The sequence below is a fragment of the Pygocentrus nattereri genome, chromosome 7 (genome assembly GCF_015220715.1).
Source record: "Pygocentrus nattereri isolate fPygNat1 chromosome 7, fPygNat1.pri, whole genome shotgun sequence".
NCBI lineage: Eukaryota > Metazoa > Chordata > Actinopteri > Characiformes > Serrasalmidae > Pygocentrus > Pygocentrus nattereri.
This window is the reverse complement of record NC_051217.1, coordinates 8,069,272-8,093,905: the sequence shown is the minus strand read 5'-3', so window position 1 is coordinate 8,093,905 and position 24,634 is coordinate 8,069,272. Positions and strand designations below refer to the sequence as shown.

At 40.1% G+C, this 24,634-nt stretch overlaps 1 protein-coding gene across 4 annotated transcripts in view; it reads right to left on the bottom strand.

The window, feature by feature from the left end:
• Positions 1-24,634, bottom strand: part of tbxas1 (thromboxane A synthase 1 (platelet)) — an 88,562-nt gene that overhangs the window by 55,503 nt on the left and 8,425 nt on the right. For 3 of the 4 annotated variants that reach the window (XM_017683788.2, XM_017683866.2, XM_017683938.2), the window contains exon 3: positions 2,807-2,900. The exons of the other annotated variant lie outside the window; for it this stretch is intronic. In XM_017683788.2, coding sequence (XP_017539277.2) covers positions 2,807-2,900 — 94 coding nt within the window. The remainder of the gene's footprint in view (positions 1-2,806; positions 2,901-24,634) is intronic. 4 annotated transcript variants of the gene reach the window in all.

Genomic DNA, 24,634 nt, shown 5'->3' with positions numbered 1-24,634 from the left:
GAGGCAATCCTGTCATAACAGAGCGACAGAAAGATACAGAGACGTGAGGTCCATAAACGACAAGCCGTCCAGCCCACCAAGGCTGCCTGACAGAAACATATTGATCTGTAAATGTAATCACTGCCTGGCCTGCACAAGAGCAGTAGAAGCAGCTTCAGCTGCTTCAATTCCTCTCAGCCTAACAAAGAATTAAGCTTGAGCTAAACTCAATGTTAAGGTTTGGGTGAGTGTTAATCGTCAGAAGCTATAAAAAAGCAAGCTACAGTTTGATATTTATTTGTCATCTCAGCTCATATTGAAAAAAGCTAAGAAATGGATCTTGAACTTTCAGTCGATACCACACTTGTGATTGTAAGTAGAGCAGGAGATGTTTTATTATGATTTGAACTTGATGTCCATATGATTTGTGTGTGTATGGATGAGTTTTGTGGAAAGAAAAAACATCCATTTTTGCTGTGTTTGGCATTTTTGACATTGAATTAGATAGAAAAATGTCAGAATCGAACCTATTGATACTGAATGTAAACTGAATATAATTGTAACTCAATACATAACTATACAAGTGTGTAAACAAAAAATAAATCTACAACCATATTTGTTTTTGTTGCCTTCTGATCTACTGACTGCATGCTGTCTGTTTATCACACAAAAACGTGCTTGCAATTCTGATGTAAGTAGCTGTGAGTATTTCTTTTCTCATTGTCTTTTTTTTTATGAGCTTAAACCAGTATACTAAAATATTAGTGTTGGATAAAAATATGGTATCTCCATAACATTATCATAGAAGAAGAAGCAAAACATTTGTAACTTTTAATGGAAGTTAATGTAAAAAAAGATTTTATTCCAACTAATTTTGGGTTGTTTCTATTGGGCCATTCGTTGTGAAACTGCCAACACACATAAAGTATTTCCATACTGTGTTAAAAATTGAAAAAAAAAAATGGTGACAACATGCAAATATGAGGATTACTACATGGTGACAGGAAACACCTTACAACTGCAGAAAATGGCTGAGCTAATGTAACTTTCTTTGAGACGAAGTAAGCTAGATAACAAATATATTATAAAAGACAAATTATATTGGTATTTAAATGTATAACGGTATCAGATCTATATTCCACAGCTGTCGAATACAGTGTGCAGCTGTTTTAGCACAGCTCCACACTCCACCGCATAGGTTCATCCCAGCTCACTGAAGCTTCACTGACACAAGTTTAGAGAATAAAGACTCAAATCTGATTGAGTAAACGTGTGTTTTTGTGTGTGTGTGTGTTCTTGTTTGAGCTACTTTTGCTTCACTATTCTTGTTAGCACTAGAAGCTCATGTTAGCTTAGCCAGAAGGCCTAAACAGATTTCCACACCATCGCAGGTTCATTTCAGTCCACTGAAGCCTCAGTGACACAAGTACAGTGAATAAAGACTCAAATCTGTGTGAATAAATATGTGTATTTGTGTGGAGCTGTTTTTGCTTGATCTACTTTTGCTCCGATATTCTTGTTAGCACTATAAGCTAACATTTGCTTAGCCAGAAGGACTAAACAGCTTTACATACCATCATGCAAGTTCATTCCAGCCCACTGAAGCCTCACTGACACAAGTTAAGACACTAAACATTGTAATCTGAGCAGATAAACAAGTGTTTTTGTGAGTTGAACTTGCTTAAACTACTTTTGAAAATTAGGACCAGAGAATATGCTAGCTTAGCAAGAAGGCTAATTCTGGCTTACTGTGGCAAGTTCAGAGGATAAAGACATAAATATGAGCAAATGAGATCAAGTGACTGGTGTCAGGATAACAGAGAGGGAGAGTCTTTCTGATTATTAACATTACAGTGGGTGAGGCAGCGGGGAATGGGCTGGTTTTCAGAAATTTGAAAATAAGGGGGTGTTAACTATTTGCATAATCATAAATCTTCAACTTCTTAAAGGTTTTTGAGGTTTAGAGATACTCCTACGCTATTTTAATAGTTTCTTGCCCAAAGCAATCATACATAAAACATTTAACAAATTATATACCAATTTAATCTATGACTTTAGGGGTACTTAGGTTGTCCTCGAGAATATATATTCTCGTCATGAGATCATGTCTGGCATTATTAAGACTAGATAGCAGCATACAGCATTCAAGCCATGTCTATTTTCTCCTCTCTAATACTAATCAACTCATCTTCATTTGACATCATGCATCTCTGACATCATGAAAATGCATGGAAGAGATAAGTCAGCTGTGATGCTCCATGTGATGTGGTGGCTGTAACACATTAGGGCTTGAATAATCAAAGCTGCCTCTTTATTATTCAAACAGTCCCAGAGAAAAAAGGAGCATGCAGGACAGCATAAAGCTGAAGCATTTATTCAGTAATATTAAACCCACCCACTCATCTTCCCCCTTTCACATGCTCATCCTACAAGTAAAGCAATTAAACTAAGAGTAATCTGTTTGGAAATCACATGGTATTAGAAGTCATTACTTCTGAGCCATCTTTAATGAACAAATTTAATGAAGTGCAGTTACTGTGGTTTTGAGAAACAGGCTGGTTTTTTTTAGCCTTTGGGTGTGTGTGTGGTGTGTGTATGGTGTGTGTGTGGTGGGTGTGTGGTGGGTGTGTGGTGGGTGTGGTGTGTGTGAAGTTGTTGAGCATGAACATAAATATATAAACAGAATAAACAACATTTTCGTAATGATTTCTCGTGCCTCCAGAATACAAAAGGCACTTTTACAGCGTGCAACAGCACGGAAATTGGAGTAGGTGTTATGAGCCGAAGTCCTTTAGAAAAATGTGAAATGAATCAGAAGCAGCCTTACATGTCGAAACAGCATCAGGTTTCCAAAGAAAGGGGCTGGTTTGGGGTGTCTGATCCCACATTGCTGCAACACAGAGAACGGGTAGATTGAATACCTGTAGGAGAGAGAGAGAGAGAGAGAGAGAGAGAGAGAGAGAGAGAGAGAGAGAGAGAGAGAGAACAGAAGGTGTAAATAGATAGGGAGAGAGAGCGAGACAAGAGCCAGAGGGAGGGAGCAAGTGAGGGAAAGTGAGGTACAGAACGAAAGAGCATTTGAGAGAGAGTGAGAGAGGCAGACAAGCGAGAAAGATAGAGGGTGTAAACAGAGAGGAAGAGAGAGGGAGAGAACAAGTGAGACAGAGAAAGACATATGGGGAGAATAAAGAAAGAGAGAGAGAAAGTGAAAGTGACTGAGTTGATTGAAGACAAAAAAAGCCAATTCAAAGAATAAATAAATGGAAAGAAAAGTAGATGATATGAAATACCTGCAGAGAAAAGAGAGAAAAAAAAACAAGTGTGTTTTTTAAGTTACATGGATGTATTAATGTTGCAGCTGATATTAAAGGCTCTAATGGCATGGATTTGCTGTTAAAGCAGCACCTCACACAAACAGCCCAGCATCATTATGACACATGAGGGATCTATGAGCGCAGGGGAACGGTGAGTTTCCTTCATGTCTGAAAGAGGAGGGCTGCATTATGCATGAGCACTGCTTCTGCTGACACACCAGTCCTTGAAAACCAATATTTTTAGAGCAACACTTTGAAGCTGAGTTGTAGGAGACGACAGGTCAACTAGCATGGTGTTGGCTCCAACTTGAGAAGTTTGAAATGAGCTTTCATTAAGCAATCAGCCAAGTGAACTTCAATTACAGTTAGACAGTATTAATTTAAGACTGTGTGGGTTGCAACTTGTTCCACTCTTCTCAGTGTAAATCATATATCCAAATGTTTGCAGACAATTGCTCATTCAAACCTAGTCAAGGGTACTAATAAGTAGTTTGTCCTCCCTTTGCTGCAGTGACAGCCTCTACTCTTCTAAGAAGGCCTTACACTAGATATTGGAACACTGCTGTGGGGATCTGATAGCATTCAGCTCCAAGAGCATTAGTGAGAAGATTAACTCCACTCTAACTCATCCCACTGCATTAAGGTATATAAACATTTTAAAACACCCGCCAAAATATATTTCAACTCACTAAAAATGTTCATCATTGTTATTGTTCATAATCCTTTTCAAATAGGAAGGGGGGGGGGGGTGTTTGGAGTGACAGATACAGCAGGAGAGTGAGCAGCAAGTGTCAATACAATATTTGCATAATGTTTGCTTGTTAGCTAGCTAGCAAAACTATCCAGACCAGAACTGGCTTTGTCTTAGTTACCGTGCTGAAAAAAAATTTTTACATGACCATTTTCCAACCTCTTTTATCCCTTAGAATTCAACAGGCTGTCTTTGTTACGGTCCCTTTTAGACGGTATGTAAATGAGTTCTGTTCTGATTGGCTGCCCTGTATTGTTGCATCATTGTCGGCTGCCTCCAGTCCAGGCTGAAACACCCCTTAAAACTTCAGTGTGAAAGGGCAAAGCTATACTATTGTAGGCTGAATAAGTGGATGCATGTAAATGGCTCGTTTTTTGTGACATCACAAAAACAGCTTTAGTTGCTTAGTTTCCACATTTTGACTGTATGGACTGGGGAGTGATTTCAAAAAAGTGTGGACAATTCAGTGTCTCATGAGACAGGCCCTTTAAGGGGCTGCATAAGGAGAATGAGAGACTGGCCACTCAGGGTCAGTGTCAGTGAAGCACTTACTGGTCACTGAAATACAGTCTGAAGAAATGACTATATATATATATATAATTAGTCTATTTTGGTCATTTCGGCAGCCAATGTCTAGCATGAGCCTTAATTGTTGATAAGTTTTTATTAAAGGAAAAAAAATACTTACATTTTCTCATCAGTTATAAAACACTTTAATTCAGTAATTTCCCAGCCAGAGTGCATAAAATAGTTGCTGTTTTCATCCTTCAAAAATGTCCCTCTAATTGGCTGTAGAGCAACTTACTGCTAGAAACATATCTCACTTCTCATCCTTTACATCACTAACAAAGATGGCAGATAAAAACTGACTAAATTACATATTTTGTAGATTATCTAATAAGTCTATACATCCTCTACACAGAACACACTTAAATATGGCATTTTCAGCTCATTTTGGTGCACAATTTCTATGGTGGAAAATTCTAAATGTGCCATAAGTTTATGTATTTCATTTTTCCATTATGTTAACCTCAGCAAATAAAGAGTAAGTGTGCACTAAAATGTGCAGGAGTCTGTTCTCTCTCTGTGTAATTTATTTTCACAACAACATGCAATTTGACGAGAGGCGTCCAAATGTTTGCATATAACTATACATGCCAAACAGCAGTGCAGCGGATCAGACTGTTCATTTTTTGTCTACGTATGTACTTGACAGTTTGTTGACCGAAAGAAACTCTCTATGTGAACAAACTGACGGTAGCTCTTTAACCTGATACAGCTTCACTAGAAGAAAACCACAGTGTAATTGCGGTTTTTGCACCTGAAGTTTATTTCAAACGAGAATTCTACAAGCTGAAGGAGTGCAGTCAATGTTGGGCGATAGCGATGACTAAATACTTAATACACTGCCCTAAATGTATTCAGGAAAATATTCCATTACAACATTAAAATTAATACATTTAGAATACATTTAGAATGCATACTGATAAGGCACAGGGGAAAAACTGCTGCTGTAATATTTATTTATTGCACACTGTTTCTTGCTGTCATTGGTTGGCAGTTTTCTTCATGCAATTCTTTTCTTAACATGTTTCATGAAAATGTATCTTATTTAAATGAGGTTGCAAAATTCTCAACATTACTTTTGCTCATCACCCACATCAGTCCACTGCTGCTTCCCAATCCCACTGTCGCTTCCAAAACCAAGCAGACAATTCACCATATTTTAATTACAAAATCTTGTAAATGTGACTATAAAGTGAGTAGCTGTGTGATTTTCAGGTAATGAAATTTAACTTGCCATGACACGCATGCATGAGGGCAGCTCAATATCAACGCTAAGCTTCACTTGTGAACATGTCTACAACTTAGACTGTTCAGTTCCATCAAAAGACTTCAGTAATGTTGAGATTAATAACTGACTCCTCACATTGATTTATCAGTCTAGTCAGACTTTAGCAGGAACCAGCTTGTAAAGTAGAGTATGTCTTTACATGCCATGCACTGATTTTAAATTTTAACCACCATGATGGTGTTTCTTTTAAACATGGTGTGTATTTTTAATCTTCATGGGTAAGTATTCTAAAAGTATTTTCCTGTATAATTAAAAGGTAACTATATTCTGAATACTGCCTTTACAAAATGTAACTTGAACTGAATACAGATACTTAATCCTGTATTCTGAATACATATTCATCCACATTATATCCCAACCCTGAGAGCAGCTGAATGCCTTATAATGGACTTATAATGTACTTAAGACAGTTTACAGCAGATCCACATCTTAATGAATATGTTCTAGAGGCATGTTGTCTCTGATGTAGAGAAACTGGTAAGTTCCATCAATCAAACTCAATCATAATCTACTGTAAAAAATCAATAAAAACATTACTGAAATAAAAATCCAACAGCCTTTCTTCCAATCTCCAACTCTGCAGGAGTTCATTATCATATTAATTGTCAGATTTGGGAGAGAGGGGGTTTATCTGTACTGCAGAAAAGCTGAAACAGTAACTAATTTTATGACACCTCCTTAATTACTCTGCAGCACAAGGTGCCGTAACAGAATGACGATGAATCACTGGCTCAAGCTGCCCATGTTTGGATTCAGACTCCTTTTTCTCAACAGCACAGATATATTCACCATCAGCTGCCAGACACTGCCAAATATACCACTGACAGACAGCCCCAGTCATTCAGCTTGTAATTGCTTTCAAGCCAACGCAGGAATCCTGACAGAGCTGTCTATAACCAGGCATGCAGATTGCAGTCAGAGCAGAGAGACTTGGGGGGGGGCGTCTGTCAGCAAAAATAGGGTCAAAGTTGCTCTGGATTTTTAGACACTGTTTTGGAATCTGGGCAAACGCTTACTGCGACTACACTGAGGCTCCATTAAAATTCTCCTTAGGGAATGTGTGAGTTAGGAGGTATCTAACGATGGCACGCTGTGCCACATAATTGTCTGAACTATGACACAGCCTGGAGCAGCAGGTGAAACAGTGCTTTGCTGCTTTAGTCGATTCTGTAAGTTCCAAGAATTGTGTATCTCTCAGTAGAAATGCAGAATGTATTTATTACACAACTAACATGAATCCTGGAATATAATATAAATCTTTAAAGCAGTTTAATAAGACCTGTCCCAATGAGCATCCATAGTTCTGTGAAAAAAATCAAGCTTTTACAAGTGAACAGATTTCTTGGTTTGCAGTAGCGACAGAACTCATGACCCACACTCCAGTCCAAACACACCTGAGGCTCAAAATAAGAAAGAAAGAAAGAAAGAAAGAAAGAAAGAAAGAAAGAAAGAAAGAGAGTGAGAGAGAGAGAAAGAGAAAGAGAGGGAGAACGAGAGCGAGAGCCAGAAAGAAAGAGAACGAAAGAAAGAAAGAGAGAGAGACAGAGACAGAGACAGACAGACAGAGACAGAGAGAGAGAGAGAGAGAGAGAGAGAGAGAGAGAGAGAGAGAGAGAGAGAGACTTCTGACTGACTGTGAGTCACTGTATTGTTTATACAGGGAAGAGAAAAGAGACAGGTCAGCCAGTGTTCTCATTAGCCCTGCAGAGCAAATGCCACAGCGAGTGAGTGAGAGAGAGAAAGAGACAGAGAGAAAGAGAGAGAGAGAAGATAAAAGTGGGAGAGACAGAAGAAAGAAAGAAAGAAAGAAAGAAAGAAAGAACAAAAAAGAAACAGAGAAGGAAAAGAAAAATAATGAGAAGCTGACAAAGAAAGAGAGAGGGAGAAAGATAAAGGGCAGGGGGGAACAAGAAAGAAAGAAAGAGAGGTGGGGAAGAGAATAGTAACAACATGAGAAAGAGAAGAATGAGAGAAAGGAAAGAAAGAAAGAAAGAAAGAAAGAAAGAAAGAAAGAAAGAAAGAAAAAGAAAGAGAATGAGAAATTGACAGAGAAGAAAAAAGAAACAGACAGAAAAGAGAAAGAGGAAAAAGGTTGGGGGAGAACAAGAAAGAAAGAGAAATGGGGAAGAGAATGGGAAAATGAGAAAGAAAACAAACGAACTAAACAAAAGAAAGAAAGAAAGAAAGAAAGAAAGAAAGAAAGAAAGAAAGAGGATGTTGAGGTGTAACTGGTGGGTAAAGAGCAGAACACTCAGAAGCTGCTCAGAACACAGCAAAACTAAAAAAAACAAGAAAGTGAGAAAAAAACAAAAAAGATAAAGACATAAATTGTTATATAAATAATATAAATTGTTAGAGAAAGACAGACAAAGGAGAGAGAAGTGACGCAGAGAGAGACAATGGTATGGAGGAAGCGAGGACAGAGGCCAGAGCAGAGGCAGGACACTCTGTACTAGTGACAGATTGAGGAATAATAAGAGCAGCATCTGAAGCCTTTTACAGCCTCAGCTCTGCTGCTATTACACACATGCACATGTTGTGATCTCTCAGCAGGATTAACACGGAGATGAGCACTGGCATTCTCTAGTGGTTTCACTGTGAGTAAATGGCCCCAGTGTATTTGTGATTCAGCGACTTTGAATTGAACTGGTGAGATGAGCCATCTGAAATAGCTGTGCTGTTGACAGAGATACAGTGCAGGAAACATTCTGATAAGAGCCAAAACGACACACATCAGTGCCACACCACTTAATAATTAATGGTAATATATCCAGGTGCATCAAAAATATAAGTGAGAAGACCTTAAATGGCCATAATCTTTAATTTACTTACTTTATTTTGTTCCCCATTATATGTGAACAGTAATCAATCAGTTTTATTTGACCATTTTCGAACATTTGTTAATCTCTTAGAATTTAACAGGTTAAATGGGTCCTGATTGGCTGCCATGTACAGTGCCATTCAAAAAGCAGTCCAGGCTGAAATACCCTTTACAACTTTAACCTGAATGGGTAGGGCTAAAATGTTATATATCTGCATATATAGACAGTTAGACCACCAAGAGCCACCAGAACAGCCTCAGTGCACCTTGGCATAGATTCTGTAAGGCTCTGGAATTGTACTGGAGGGATGGAACACCATTCTTCCAAAAGGTAATCCCTCAATTAGTGTTTTGATGATGGTGGTGGTGAGTGCAGTCACAAACCCTGGTCCAAAATCTCCCATAGGTGATCTACATGTTTTGTAGATTATCTAATGAGTCTATACATCCTCTACAAGAACACACTTAAATATGGCATTTTCAGCTAATTTTAGTGCACAATTTCTATGGTGGAATCATGAGTTGAAATGTCTATGGTGGAATGAGTTGAAATCGGGTATCTGCCATAGTCTATGAGTACATCATTTTAATCAAACCATTTAGTGACCCCTCGCGTCCTGTAGATCACCCCCAACAGCATGGGAAAGTTGGGATAGGATAAAGGTGATCAGTCAGAATCAGTTTATACTGATTTGCAGTGACTCTTCCCTCTAAGGAAACAAACACATCAACTTAAGCAAATCTTCAACACTTTTTTTGCTGACGTTTTCCCCATGGATCTTAATGCAGATGTCATTTTAGTCAGGTTTCGCTTGTGTCTGTAGCTCCTGCCATCCACTAATAATTCCTGTTTCAAAGTCAGTCCAAAATCAAGGGCAGCTAGGCTTATACAAGACAGGCAGCATAGCAGAATGTTAAGGGCCCAGCTCTGAAAAACTGAATGTTCCTCACTATTTTGAAATAAAAATAGTTTGATGTAATATGTAAACACTGTTGAAGTTTCAAAACATACAGTTCGCTCCCCAGCCCATACGGCCTGTTTTGAAATCAGTTTTTGTGATGTCAAGCAAAACATCACATTCAGCCTGCAGCAGTTTCATTCCACTCATTTACACTGTGTTTCAGTCCAGGCACAATACAGAGCCAGACAGAACAGAGATCATTTGACAATCATAAAAGCCCAGGAACAACAACAGCCGTTTATTTCTAAGTTGCAAAATGGTCATATAAAAATGACTTTAGGGAGCATATTAAAATACAAGGATAATGTAGGATATGGGCCTTTTAACTGCTTAATTGCATCATGCAGTACTCCTGTCTGGAAGCATCTGCACTCATTATGTTTCTCCATTCATTTATTCATGCTTTCCCTTTAATTTCACACCCGTCTGTATGTAAATGCATGGCTTTTCATGACATCACAAAACAATGATTTCAAAATGGGCTTTTGTGCAGTTTAACATTCTTATAGGAACTGTATTGTCTGCGGAGTGAATGGTACGTTTTGAAACTTTGACAGCATGTATATCAAACTCTTATTTCAAATGATTCCAGCAGTCAGAGGCATTTGCTCTAATGCTAAAGAACATCCACTGCCTACAGAGTATATTTTTCCAAAGTCATTTAGGACACAGTGTTACATGGCACAGTATGTGTCTGAGTGAGCAGGTTTTTGAGTGTTTCACTTAGCATGGGGAATAGTTCTAATATGGCATTATTCTTCCTGTTTCCTCGGCTTTGATGCAGTTTGTGCGCTCATAAATAATACAGTGAGAGGCTGGCAGGTTGCCTGCTACGACACAGGCATGGAACGAATGCATGCACGAACACTTATCCAACATCTGGAAAATACTGTGCAAAATATATAGTGTTACATACTGTAAATGCACAAACTGCAAATTATCAGCAAACAGCTCCTGGAGCACACAGCCATCCACATCGATCGCAGCAGATATTAAAGCAGCGGCTTTAATTGTTCAGAGCTGTTTATAGTGCCTCTCTTTATCATCTGTGACACATCTTAGCCCTTTTCTATTGTTACGTGCCTGATAAAAATTAATATCAATGACAGCACATTGATTCACAAGGGATTAGTCTGTCTGACAGGACTTTTAGTGCAGCGCTCACAGACATATATGAATAAAAAAAATACATTCAGTTCAGCTGTACAAGAAAGCATACAGTTGAAACGTTTTTTCTCTCCCTCATAGAGACACACACACACACACACACACACACACATACACACACACACACACACACACACACACACAAGCCCTGCAGAGATAGCTGAGCTGTGTGCTGTCACAGTCACATGCACATGGACATGCCAGCTCCCCTCTCTGGAGTTTGCTGATGGGGCTTGTGCAGGCCTGGGAGGACTCCAGAGTGAGGCAGCGTGCAGGGACGGTCATGCCCAAGTCTGCCTGAGCAGTCTGCAGAGAGAGAGCAGAGAGCTGCCCCCCTGTGGAGCTGGTGCAGGACCTCTGCCTGGATCGGGCGGCTTGGCGGTCATGCTGCATTAGTGAGCTGAAACTATGTGCTTATCTGAGAGAGCAGAGAGCTGGTCTGATTGATCAGCTGCAGGAACTGAGAGAGACTGCAGTCCAACACGATGTCAAGCAACCTGGAGCTACAAGACCAGCAGCGCTGAGCGCACAAGACTGACATAAACAAAGAGAGAGAGGAAAAAAAAAATCTATTTAAACAGCCAACTTCCAAAACATTCATCACTCTTTTGTAGCCATATATTCCAAATCCCAAGATTCTGTTTGAAACGATAGTATCTCTTAGTTATGCAATAGCAGTGGGCGGTATAGACAAAAAAGTTTAGCACAATATAACTAAATACTTCGGAACAAACCCTCATATCTCAAAAATGATAACTTTGCACGAGAAGCAATAAACATACTTTGTTTTTCATGTAAGTAAATGTAACCAGAATTATTTCCAAGTAATTTTGAGCCATTTCTTTTGGTCCATTCACATGAAATTTACACACAATGTAAAGGTCACCAGGCATGTCAAAAACTGAAAAATGGAGATACAAAATACAAAATGGAGTTACAAGGTTTTGTTCAGACAGCAGCAAAATAGCTATTTTGATAGATTAACAGTGGTTCATTATTCTAGGATGTCCCATCAATTTTAATGAATACCCTATTTCACAGGTGAAGTGAGTTTAAAATATTCTTAATGCGCAAAATAGTAAAAACAGCACTGAACTTTGTGAATCTGAGTTTCTTGGATCAGCTCAATGTAAGGACCAATATCTGAGACCCCAGCGTCGTCTGATGCAGCTGACTGAGAGAGGTGGTGCTGCAGATGATGCAAGAGAAAATAGCGACGAGTGGGCAATTTTTTACGTATTTTTTGCTAATGTCTGCTTGCTTGACAATAAACTGGTGTGTGACTTTTTTACTGAAACGTGACAAACATCCCTGAGCCACTAGACATTCAGCTAAACATGTTAACCTTAGTGTCTTTTGCGATATGTGCTCACTACAGTATCAGTGCTTGTTTATGATATACCAGTATAACGGCTGACAAGACTCAATATTTCAACCTGTATACTGGACGACCCCATAGAAAAGAAAAATACAAAAGAGATCTCTATAATATCTCTGTAGTTTTCCCTAAGCAATAATGAGGTGAGATAGAATAACAAATGACACTATGATTCTATCCAACCAAACCCCACCCATCCTCAACTCTTTCCTCAAGATGCATTTTCAAGCTCTGAATGTAATTCTGGCTCTTCTATAGTCTCAAACAGCTGGAGGTGATCTCATAAAAAATTAAATTAGACTTATTAGGGTAGAAACTGGGTGGGAACAAACTGATTAGAATGTTTCAAAATTATTACAATGCTTTGTGAAGGCCCTGCTGGAACTAGGGGTGATGGTGTGCTTGTCAACATGGTCCGCCAATAAGTGCCACTAATGTAATGTAATACTCGACTGGCTGCAAAGTCTGTAGATAAGATTCAAATAAAGCATGTAGTTTTGTTTCATGTGTGGAGAACAATAAATACATAAGTTATAAATACATTAAAAATAAATGCTGCATCTTCAGTTGACTGTTCAGTTTAATACACTTTAGTCTTAGAAGACATCACTTTATAGTGGTAAACAAGTAACAGTGGGTTACTAGAATCTGCCGGGGATGCTTGCAACAACATTTACATTTACAGCATTTAGTAGACGCTCTTATCCAGAGCGACTTACAAGAAGTGCTTTGTCAATCTAGAGAAAGTATCTTTGCTAGTTACCAATAGCTTAGAGAAAAAGACAGTCCTGAGCTCAGATACTGCTAGAAACAAATATGTCACTGCAGACACCAAGAGAAAAAGAAACGTAGAACTCTGTGCCATTCAATGCAATACAATAACAATAATCTACAATACAGAGTGCAGTACAATAAAATAAGTGCAGCTTATAGTTCAATGCTCATTTAAGTGCTGTGTAAAGAGATGAGTCTTCAGTCTACGTTTTGAAGACAGCAAGAGACTCTGCTGTTCGGACAGCCAGTGGGAGTTCATTCCACCACCTGGGTGCCAGTACAGAGAACATTCTCGACGCTTGTCTTCCGTGCACCTTGAAGGATGGCGGGTCAAGCCAAGCTGTACTCTAAGCTCGAAGGGCTCGTGGTACAGTTCGAGATTTCACCATTGCCATCGAGTAGGTAGGAGCTGGTCCATTTTTGGCTTTGTAGGCAAGCATTAGGGTTTTAAATCTGATGCGTGCAGCTACAGGAAGCCAGTGAAGGGAGCGCAGCAATGGGGTGACGTGGCTGAACTTGGGCAGATTGAAGACGAGTCGTGCTGCCGCCCATAGGCAACAATACAGCTGAAGTAAATAGGATGTAGAAAGAATTGGCTGATACATTTGCATATAGTGTTTTGGTAGCTGGCATGTTGTTTTATTTGTGTTCCTTTCATCCCCGGAGCATTAAAAGTGCATAAATTTGAGGAATTTAGGGGCTGGTTTTAGAGGAAGTGCCTATGGGTGTAGCCTTGTTCGCGGCAGATTTCACCACCACTACCAAAACTTTTGCAAGCTGTCACCAGATGTGTATTCTCGTTATAATATGTCTGGCCCTGAGGACTAGTTTTCTTACAGCATGAAATTTTCTACTCCTCGAACATTTGCTATTTACATCATAAAAGGCCCAAGTATGTGAAGTCTGATCCGCTACTACTGAGACATTCTGGGTGATCTGATTCACCACCTCTTTGTGTGGTTTCTATCCCTTATAGGAGGGATTTCTGCTTTACAACAGATATACCCCTTAATTTAGAACTTCAGACAAATAAAAATGGCTTTCAGTGGCATAATGTGTGCTTCTCTCCACATGGTTAGTCTGTGCTGCAAAATTTGAAACTGATTTGACCACAGTACCTTTTTATAAGTTGATAATTACAACCACTGAAACACTGCTGATCTGGACAAGAACATAAAAAAGAAAAATAACAAAAATGTTCCAAGGCCAAGTAAACTGTTAGCTCAACTCCCCATTTAGTAATCCATGCTCAGTTGCTCAGGATGGTTTCTATCAGAAAGCCCTATGTCATTAAAGGTTGTTCCACTTGTATAATGCAAATGCATAACTCACAGAATAAACCCATCATTGAAACCCCCTCATGTATATGTAGCCACACTGTCAGAGCCAGTGCCATTAAGCCTAGATACCTGAGGCAGAACCTGGCTGGCAGACTTGTCTGGTCCATCTGACCAAGGATATTGTCTGAAAAACTTTCTCTACACACATGCGGCTGGACAAACGTTTCTCTTTTCAGGCATAAAAAACATGTTTCTTTCAAGGTTGAGCAGGAGCCATTTTGCTCGGCCCAAGGATCCTTGGTGTCCAAGTGATTCAGCCAAGCGAAGAGGTCTGTCTGTGACATGGGGCATATGAGGACAGTGAAAGTGAGGGGCAGTCATGGCTGTACTTCCATGGCAGACTTTCTGCAAGGTGTTACCCTCTTTTTTCTTGTCCTCACATTGCTGCTGTATGGTGAGAACAGCAGAACAAAAAAAGGCCTTAGGCTCCACAGGAACATCCAGGAGACGCATTAGAAGGCATGAGCAATCATGCTGTCTCCTGCATCACAATGGCAACACACAGCAACACATCTGTGCAAGCACAGGCAGCAATCAGTCACAATACAGATGTTATCAGATCATCAGTAATCTGACAGGGACAGCCTTTCCTTTTCCAGCTCACTTTGTATTTCTTTGCCCGAAGTTGTGACACGAGAAGCCTTCCAGATGCAGAGACTGAGGAGTAGAAGTTTTTGTTGGAAGTTGTCACACTTAGAGGGAAACTTGGGTCAGTCTAAATCACAGTCTTCTCACCTAGATGCAAGAAAAATGCTACAAGCATGATTGGAGGCAAATGAGAAAATGCTCTTTTTGCCTTGACCACCCAATATGGCACAGATTCTTCCCGGACAGAATTTTTGGCAAAGAAAGGCTAACTACAGGAACAGATGACCTTCTCTCACCATTCAGGGAAGAACAGCAGGAACCATATTGCATTTCTTCCCCTTTGTGTAGACACTTCCCTTCATAAAGCGAACTGATTACAGAATTCCAATAAGGCCATGCAACATTTCCACATACTCAACAGAGGTGGTAGTATTGTCCTGTTTGCATCATAGCTGTCAGCCCCTGGAGTCACTGGTTGGGCAACAGGAGGACAAAGGAAGCTTGATTCCTTATCGCCGTCCTCATCAGAGACTCCAGCAGCTGTCTCAGAAACCTACACACATTCAGCAGATAGATAGATAGATAGATAGATAGATAGATAGATAGATAGATAGATAGATAGATAGATAGATAGATAGATAGATAGATAGATAGTGTGCAAATCATACTGAGGAAGAGTACTGAGTCAAAGCAAGCTAGTTTTTTTTCAATAACAATTTTTATTTAATTTTCAATCATAGAAAAGAAAAGAAAAAAAAAAACAGAGGAGGGTAAGAAACTACAGAACCACTACCCTATCCCATAAATCTGTCAGATCGCCATCCAGGATTAAACCATAAAAACTAGGGTTTCCCAAAGAAAATGCTTTAGTTAGCAACCTGCTAAGCTGGTAGTAAACCAGGAGAGACCCTAAAGAGTTTTAAAGTATTTAATATAAATAAGAAACTAGCTTAACATGCCCCTCAAGACTGCACTGGAATCTGAGTGATCAGAGAAAAGTGTGATGGTGTCACTAAGCAGCTGTGTACACAGTGATGTAAAGTGTAATGCATGCCAGCAGCTAAGCGTTGCAGATATTCTGAATGGTTATATTATTAATCTTGCACACACGAAAGCCTACACTCTCTCTGCCATTAATATTAACATTAACTAAACAATGGCCTCACAGAGCAACACACATACCATATCAATACAAACAACACTTGCATCTATAGACCTATTAAATTGCCAGTAATTGCCGTGGTATAATGTGGTGTAACTTCACAGTAGGGTCTTCTTCAGTCAACACTCAAGGCCATTATGGATTCAAAGTACTGGTGTAGCAGCCCAGATACTCTGCTAGGCCTAGCGTGGACATTAACTATTTATAAAATGTCCAGTCAATGTTATTTGCTATTTACATCCTTAACGAGACTAAAACAAGATATTTGTGTAACATAGTGAAACTTGTGTAACTGAATAAAACTATTTCACAAGATTGTCATGCTTGATTTGTAGAGCATCACGTGTATAAGACAAATGCAGTCAAATAGAAAGTAGGCCTATTATTAGAGGTTATATTTGCAAATGGATACTTACTCGTAGGCTCCTGTGAAACAGACTGTTATGCAGACAAAGGCAAGAGGTGAAATTGTAATACTCATCGAATGTAGGTAGGTAACTGTTAAAGAGAACTGCATTCCATTCGCATTTAGCTGTGCAAATCATGAGAAATTACATTCAAATCAATAAATCATATACCATCAGTACTTGTAGTACAAACTATGTAAGCAAAGGCTAAAATCAGAATACCCAAATGAATCTATAGACCACTGCACACCAGACACACCATGTCACATTGCAGACACTAGCTCCAACATTTGGTGCCAACAAAAGGCAGCACTCATTGACTCAGAGTACTGTTCAATTTCTCTTGCCACTCAGCATTTTGCCATTACTCTGTTAAATTAAACCCAGATCCAAACTGCAAAAATCCATATTAGATCATTTGTGGCTAAAAAGAGAGAAAAGCAGTCATTCTTTAAGATAAACATGTCTTTAAGTTCAATAGACCGATGATGATCGCCGGTCACCTCTAGTAACATTAGTGGCCTGCCTTTTTTTCACCTTGTCTATTAGCTGAACACCAGCGAGCCTGCAAAGAGTTCGTTAGCTGACACCGAACAGAGCAAATTCATAAATGATGCTGATGTTTTATTCCATTAAATTGATACAAGTAAGGAGTAAAATAAGCCTGATGTGTATCTGGGCCCTTGTATTGTTTGTACAGCTGTGCTTTTGTACTGTATCTGTGTGTAGCCTTAAGTGTTGTGGGTGCAAAATAGTTTTAGTTAACTTCCTTATCTATAAGGAATATAATGTGATTAAAACATTACGAATGGGCCTGCCAAAACTGAGCGAGTAAAAAAGATACAAAAAAGTTGCTTTGCATCTAAAAATGACTGACTCCTAAATCTTTTACTGCTAAAAATATTCCATTTGGAACCATGATAAAGAGTAAAATTACATCCCTGAGCCCCTCTTTCCATAGTAGCATTCCATACTAATTCAAGACAGTATACTATAATTTATATATTCACATTTATTTGTAATATGAAAAGTTTCTCACAGTTTAAATATGGCCGTGTTCACCTATTCAACTGAACATAATGTACTTCACTGTAAGGACTGCATAGTATATACCATTGCTTATGGCAAATAAGGAGGCATTGCAGCCCCCATTTTGTACAAAGTATTTATTTTACTATACTCTACTCCAGTCATGAACTCTGTTCCAGTACAGAGCACTGTGATTTAAACCTACAAATTACCATACTGAATGGATTCAGCGGTCTCAGGTAAACAATAATTACCCATGGGCACCCAACACACACATTTGTCATGCATGCCTACACATATCATGACAGGTGATAAAGCATGTAGGCTGCAGAAGACAAAGCCTGCATTGCATCTTCATACTGAACAACCTCAATGTGGGAAAAAAAAAGTTTAGCGCCAAGTGTTCAGCGTATGTGGGCTGCATGCTATCTCTGCACTAGATGTCTGGTTACCTTTTTAGAAACATCCTTCACCATAAGCTTGCTCTCAAAAGTGTGTCTTTGAATGCAAAAAAAGAGAAAGAAACAAGGGAGTACAGAGAAGCATCTCTCAAGGAGCAGAACATGTTCTGTCACTGGCTCTCTCTGCAGCTGGAGTGCACTGAGCACGCAGGTGCATGCACATAGCCAGCTGTAAGACAACAATAACCAAAAATAGAGGTGAAACAGACGTATGAATGGTCCTGCTCTGACATCCCTCCGGTCTGTGTTAGTCATATGAGTCCCTCTAGTTCTGTAACACCTCTCCAAATCCCAGGCCTGCTCTCCTGAGCCTCCGCACAGCAAAAACACTCTGCTATTTCCAGACCTCAGCAGGGACCACACAGAGCTGTCTGCCTCACTCCACCGAAGATGGAGAACACACACACAGAGAGAGAGAGAGAGAGAGAGAGAGAGAGAGAGAACGAGAGAGAGAGAGAGAGAACGAGAGAGAGAGAACGAGAGAGAGAGAACGAGAACGAGAGAGAGAGAACGAGAGAGAGAGAGAGAGAGAGAGAGAGAGAGAGAGAGAGAGAGCGCGAGAGAGAGAGAGAGCGCGAGAGCGCGAGAGAGAGAGAGAGAGAGAGAGAGAGAGAGCGCGAGAGAGAGAGAGAGAGAGAGAGAGAGAGCGCGAGAGAGAGAGAGAGAGAGAGAGAGAGAAAGAAAACAGAGATATGGGTATATAAATAGAGAAAGTAGAGATAGACAAAGACATGGAAAGAGATTAGATAGATAGATAAATAGATAGATGTATAGAGAGAGATGTATACAGATAGTGAGACGGAGAAAAAGACAGAGCAATGGAAACGTGTGTGTGTGAGTATGTGAGTGTGTGTGTGAGAGAGAGAGAGAGAGAGAGAGAGAGAGAGAGAGAGAGAGAGAGAGAGAGAGAGCAAAAATGTGAGAGAAAGCAACAGCAAGTGAGAGACAGAGAACAAGAGAGGGGCATAGATAGAGAGAGAAAGAGAGAAACGAGAGAAAGACTGAGGCAGAAGTGAGAAAGGGAGAGCGAGAGAGAGCGACTGTGTCTGAAAGATGGAGAATGTGGGTGTGTGATGGTGGGTTTGTGATATTAGTTCTGGTACTGAGATGGTAAATAACTGAGACTTTCTTCATGCAAGTGTCCAACTTGATCCCATTAAAGACAGAAGGATTGTAGATGTAGAAGGAATTTTTTGAAAGTTATTTCCTCACAGGTGAATATGATCAAATCTGCAGTCGTATCATGACGAGCTTGTTGCCAGACAGTCCATCAGCGTCTGCAGGTGGGAACCGTATCAGTGTTACAGCAACCAAACACTGCTAACCAAGTCAAGAGCCTGGCAGGGGAGAAGAGTGATGATTTTCACTTGCTGCATTTACTGACGTGCCATTTGAGATTCAATCAACAGCCAGCATGATGACGATCTAGTCCCCATTGCTAGTGCTGCAGCTGCCTTGTACGCAGAACCGAGCTTATTTTCAGAGCTGGGTGCATTTCAGGGAAATCTGATTAAGTTACAATATATAGATTTATTAGCGTCTCATTGCTGTGGAAATGGCTGGGTGTGTGGTGAGTTCATAGGGAGGTGTGAGCACTTGATATGATTAACATCTGTTATGGATGGGCTGTCCAAGAGGCCTCAACTAAACAATAACTATTCCAATGACAAAGAAAGTCAATCTGGCTGCACAACTGCCAGGCTGCCAAGTCAGCTGTCCACAGCTTGATACAATATCTACTGGCCTGCAGCCGCAGCACGTGCTAGCGAGCAAGAGACAGCTTTTCTATCCATCTACGTCACGTGTGGTATGAATCATCAACAAACTAGGAAAAATGAATGGATTATGGATTATTAAACTTGTGTATAATATTTATGTAAAGGTTTTCCCAAAAATCATGGATTCAGGCACATATTTTTTCATCATTCAGTCTGCACTGTATTTTTCATCATTCAGTCATCAGTTCACGCAGTCCACATATGGAACATACTGTAGCTGCTAAAATTGCCCATTTTTAGTTCATGTTTCTGTGATGTCAAACCAACACAAACAAAGTACAAACCAACTTACATATATCCACCTATTCAACCTACAGCAGTTTAGTCTGAACAGTTTAGACATTTCAGCTTTGCTTTTAAATGAGGCACAATTCAAGGCTGCTACACACAGACACACACACACACACAATATATATATATATTTTCTTTTTCTTTCATCTTTCATATTTATATATATATATATATATATATATATATATATAAAGGGAACACTTAAACAACACTATATAACTCCTATTAAATCAAACTTCTGTGAAATCAAATTGTCCACTTAGGAAGCAACACTGATTGACAATCACATGCTGTTGTGCAAATGGAACAGACAACAGGTGGAAATTATTGGCAATTAGCAAGACACACTCAATAAAGGAGTGGTTCTGCAGGTGGGGACCACAGACCACTTCTCAGTACCTTTCTGCTTTCTGGCTGATGTTTGGGTCACTTTTGAATGTTGGTGGTGCTTTCACACTCGTGGTAGCATGAGACGGACTCTACAACCCACACAAGTGGCTCAGGTAGTGCAGCTCATCCAGGATGGTACATCAATGTGAGCTGTGGCAAGAAGGTTTGCTGTGTCTGTCAGCGTAGTGTCCAGAGGCTGGAGGCGCTACCAGGAGACAGGCCAGTACACCAGGAGAAGTGGAGGAGGCCGTAGGAGGGCAACAACCCAGCAGCAGGACCGCTACCTCGGTCTTTGTGCATGGAGGAACAGGAGGAGCACTGCCAGAGCCCTTCAAAATGACCTCTAGCAGGCCACAAATGTGCATGTGTCTGCACAAACGGTTAGAAACCGACTCCATGAGGATGGTATGAGGGTCCGATGTCCACAGACGGGGTGGTGCTCACAGCCCAACACCGTGCATGACACTTGGCATTTGCCAGAGAACACCAGGACTGGCAAATCCGCCACTGGCGCCATGTACTCTTCACAGATGAAAGCAGGTTCACTGAGCACATGTAACAGACGTGACAGAGTCTGGAGATGCCGTGGAGATCGATCTGCTGCCTGGAACATCCTTCAGCATGACCCGTTTGGCAGTGGGTCAGTAATGGTGTGGGGTGGCATTTCTTTGGAGGACCGCACAGTCCTCCATGTGCTCGCCAGAGGTAGCCTGACTGCCACTAGGTACCGAGATGAAGCTCTCTATACTGTTCTTGAGCTAATCTGAAGGGCAAATGAAGTTTGGAGGTCTGTAGCGATTGACTCTGCAGAAAGTTGGCGACCTCTGCGCATTATGACCCCGCTCTGTCATTTTACGCGGCGTACAACTTCGTGGCAGAGTTGCTGTCGTTCCCAATCGTGTGTGTGTGTGTGTGTGTGTGTGTGTGTAGACCTGGGAGACCAACTCTTTACCATCAGATACAACTCAGTGCCATGGATCTGAATGTATGCATAGCTGTCAAGAAGCCAAGCCAAGTTTGCTAATCAAACAAAGAAGCTGCAGAACAACGGAGTAAACACCCCAGAGTACAGGTCTTAACATCACTGAATGTGTTTAGGATTGATTGGATCAAGAGACACAGAAAATGCAACCAATTTCTATTTCTAGCTTCTATGTACATTACTGTTAAATACAAGTTTTTTGCTTTTTTTTCTGAATGGGAAAAATGAATAATTTGTGCTCAAAGGCTTTTTGAATGGAAATTAAATGGATAAATATTAATAAACTTGAGCTGATCTGGAATTTTGAAGAATTTCCTATCTCTAAAGTCTGTAAAGAACATACCTTATCTGTCCAGCCATGCCAAAATGGGAATAAAAATCAGATGAGGTCAGGTTTAATTCTATGTGGGGCATTATTTATGGACTCATACAAGAGCCAAAGTGTGCGTTTGTTGAAAGTGGTTTTATTGTGTAATTTATGATGATTGAGTTTTATTGTTCTCCATGAAAGCATCCAGAAAAAAAAAACAGAATTTATTGAACTGAAAACTGCGAGGCCAAGAATGGGTGAGAGAGGGCAATGAGTGACAGAGAGAGAGAGAGAGAGAGAGAGAGAGCAAGAGCAAGAGAGCGAGAGCGTTGTCTCTGCTTGACCACATCTGGTCCGATATCATATTGGAGCGTGTGACCTTTTGAAGCGGTGCCAGTTGTTTAAACAGCATGTGCAGAGAGACAGATGGACTTGCACTCTCCTCTGTTTCTCAGATTTTATGAGCAGATCTGTGTGAATATGTCATCCTCTCCACCCTGTCGTGCCAGTAGAGAGATTCGATGACTGGCACGAGGCCCTGGTCCACAGTTTGCCTCGTCAGAGATTAGCACATATTCAATACGAGGGGGGAAAAAAAAGCTACCCTTCTCACATTTCCCAGAAGGGGAATTCTCAACTCCACTAAGAGCGAGCTGTATTTTCAACATCATAGTAGCACCACGCCAGCACGGAAACCATCAAGCAACACAGGAAACAACACAACTGAGATTATATAGTGGTCCAGCGTGAGCACACTCTGATTGCCTTGAATCAAGCTACACAGAACCCAGTCGGCTTAAAGCGCATTCCTCAGCTCAGACAAATCAACTCAGCTCTCCCAGCTAAATTACAGCTTATCATATCAAAGCTTCAGATGTGTTGATTATATTTAAGAGCTCATTTTTCATTATTAAATATCCCATATGTTATCCCTTCTGTTCTGATTCCCCAATCATGCGTTATTTTTTTGGTTTACAAAATCCACCATCTTACCCAGTGTGGCCACTGCATTTAAAAACTTTTCAAAAGTAACATATGGCCTACATTTTCATTCATTTAAAAGAGAAAATTCACACCTACACAGACATGTCTAAGTGTAATAGCCAGCAGATGGCACTCTGATCTCTGATTGTCTGATATTATCGTCTTACATCAAAGAGAGATGGCTCAGGAGAGGTCTAACTCAGATTAACATACATTATAATCATGTGTGTCCAAGCAGTCTGTAAAAGCGTCTTCGTCGGTTGCTCCACAGGAGAGAGACCTACACTAAAGAATGAATTCATTTGATCACTGCTTGCGTTTTCTTCACTCAAGAGTGGTAAAAAAAATGAACATTCCTTTACAGCCGTAAGTTCAGCAGACATTTGAATTTGTGTCATCGTTCTCTAGTTGGTATTGTGCCCATATTACAAACTCCAAGCCTAAGCTGGTTTTCTCTATGAGAGAAATTAATGGTGTTTTTTTTTTCTTTTTTTCAGATTCCTGCTGTCGTGAAAAAGAGTTTTAAACTTGATTTGCTGTATGGACATTTTTTCCTCCAAACAATGCCAGATCCTCTAAATTACAAGGTTATTCAGGAGCCGAAATATAATTACCGCTACACGTAAGCTCCACTAAAGCATCCAGTGAACTGCACACCGAACTGACATAACATCAATAGACTGGCAATCTCACAAAAACACCCCAAACAAAACAGCAAACTTTGACAAATGTGGCAATTAAGTTTCTTTGGCAGGAGTAGCCAACAGTTTGAGTAGCTGATGTTGATGTAAAATAGTGTTGAAAGCTACAGTATCTAAGATTTGGGGATCTGGCGACCTCTCTGTTGGATATGTGTAATTGCACCCAACATGTGGAAGAACATTTTGCAATGTCAGTTGTGCTTCCCTGAGTGGATGAATGTGTTGACTGCGAGTGTGTTGAAAGAGCTTTCAAAGAGAAGTCAGCCTAAACTTCTTCTGAGGATGCAAGTGAATTATCTTCTACTGTCATCAATATATTGCTTACATATTTTCCATTTGAGACATAAACATCAAGTCCCAGTTTCTTTTTGCCTATGTGTGTGACAGTAATACATAAAGACGCATGACATGGTTTAAAAAAACTCCAAAATCAGACTCGACACGTCTGACTTTAAAATGATTATTACTAGCTGGCTCATTGACTCAGTAATGCTACTTCTTTCAATTTTAACAAAACTTTACATAGTGCATCTTCAAGTTTTAGAGTAAATGTACCTGTGCAATGACAATCACTATGCAAAAGTGCAATTTGTATGTTGATGGCTAAATAAGATCCACTGACATTATGGAGGAAAATGTATGTATGACAAAATATCTTGTTTGGAACCACTGTGTTTATCACAGGGTGCAAAAAACACATGATTCATTTCTTTCAAACAGAAATCTTCTACCGGGCTCTCTAATATGGGTAAGACCCCCGATTACAGAAGGACGCACAATTTCAGTGGTCTCTGGAGGCATCCCCACTCTTCAGTCAGTCAGAAAGTTTTTAGCCATAACAGCCTGTGTGGTTCGTAGTTTATAAGTGCACAGCATGAAACATGTTTGACAAGCCCAGTTTCAAGGACACCAGGCTTATATTTTACAGTGCAGTGAAGTTTCAAACCCGGAGACTAATCCTCTAATGTGGCTTATTTCTGCCCTGGAGGCATGCCAAAAAAGCCCACCGACACTGCCTCTCCTAAATCTTGTCTTTTTTTAACCTCAGTGTCATGGCTGCCTTCATGCGAGAGGGTTTCATCTTCCGATATAAATCTTCATTTGCAAGATGACAGCATAAGAGGCCCTTACATAACCAACCTCCTTCAGTCCAATGTGAATGGTAGCTGTGCCTTTGCCAGCCGACAGGAATTTACTTGTTCCCAAAAAC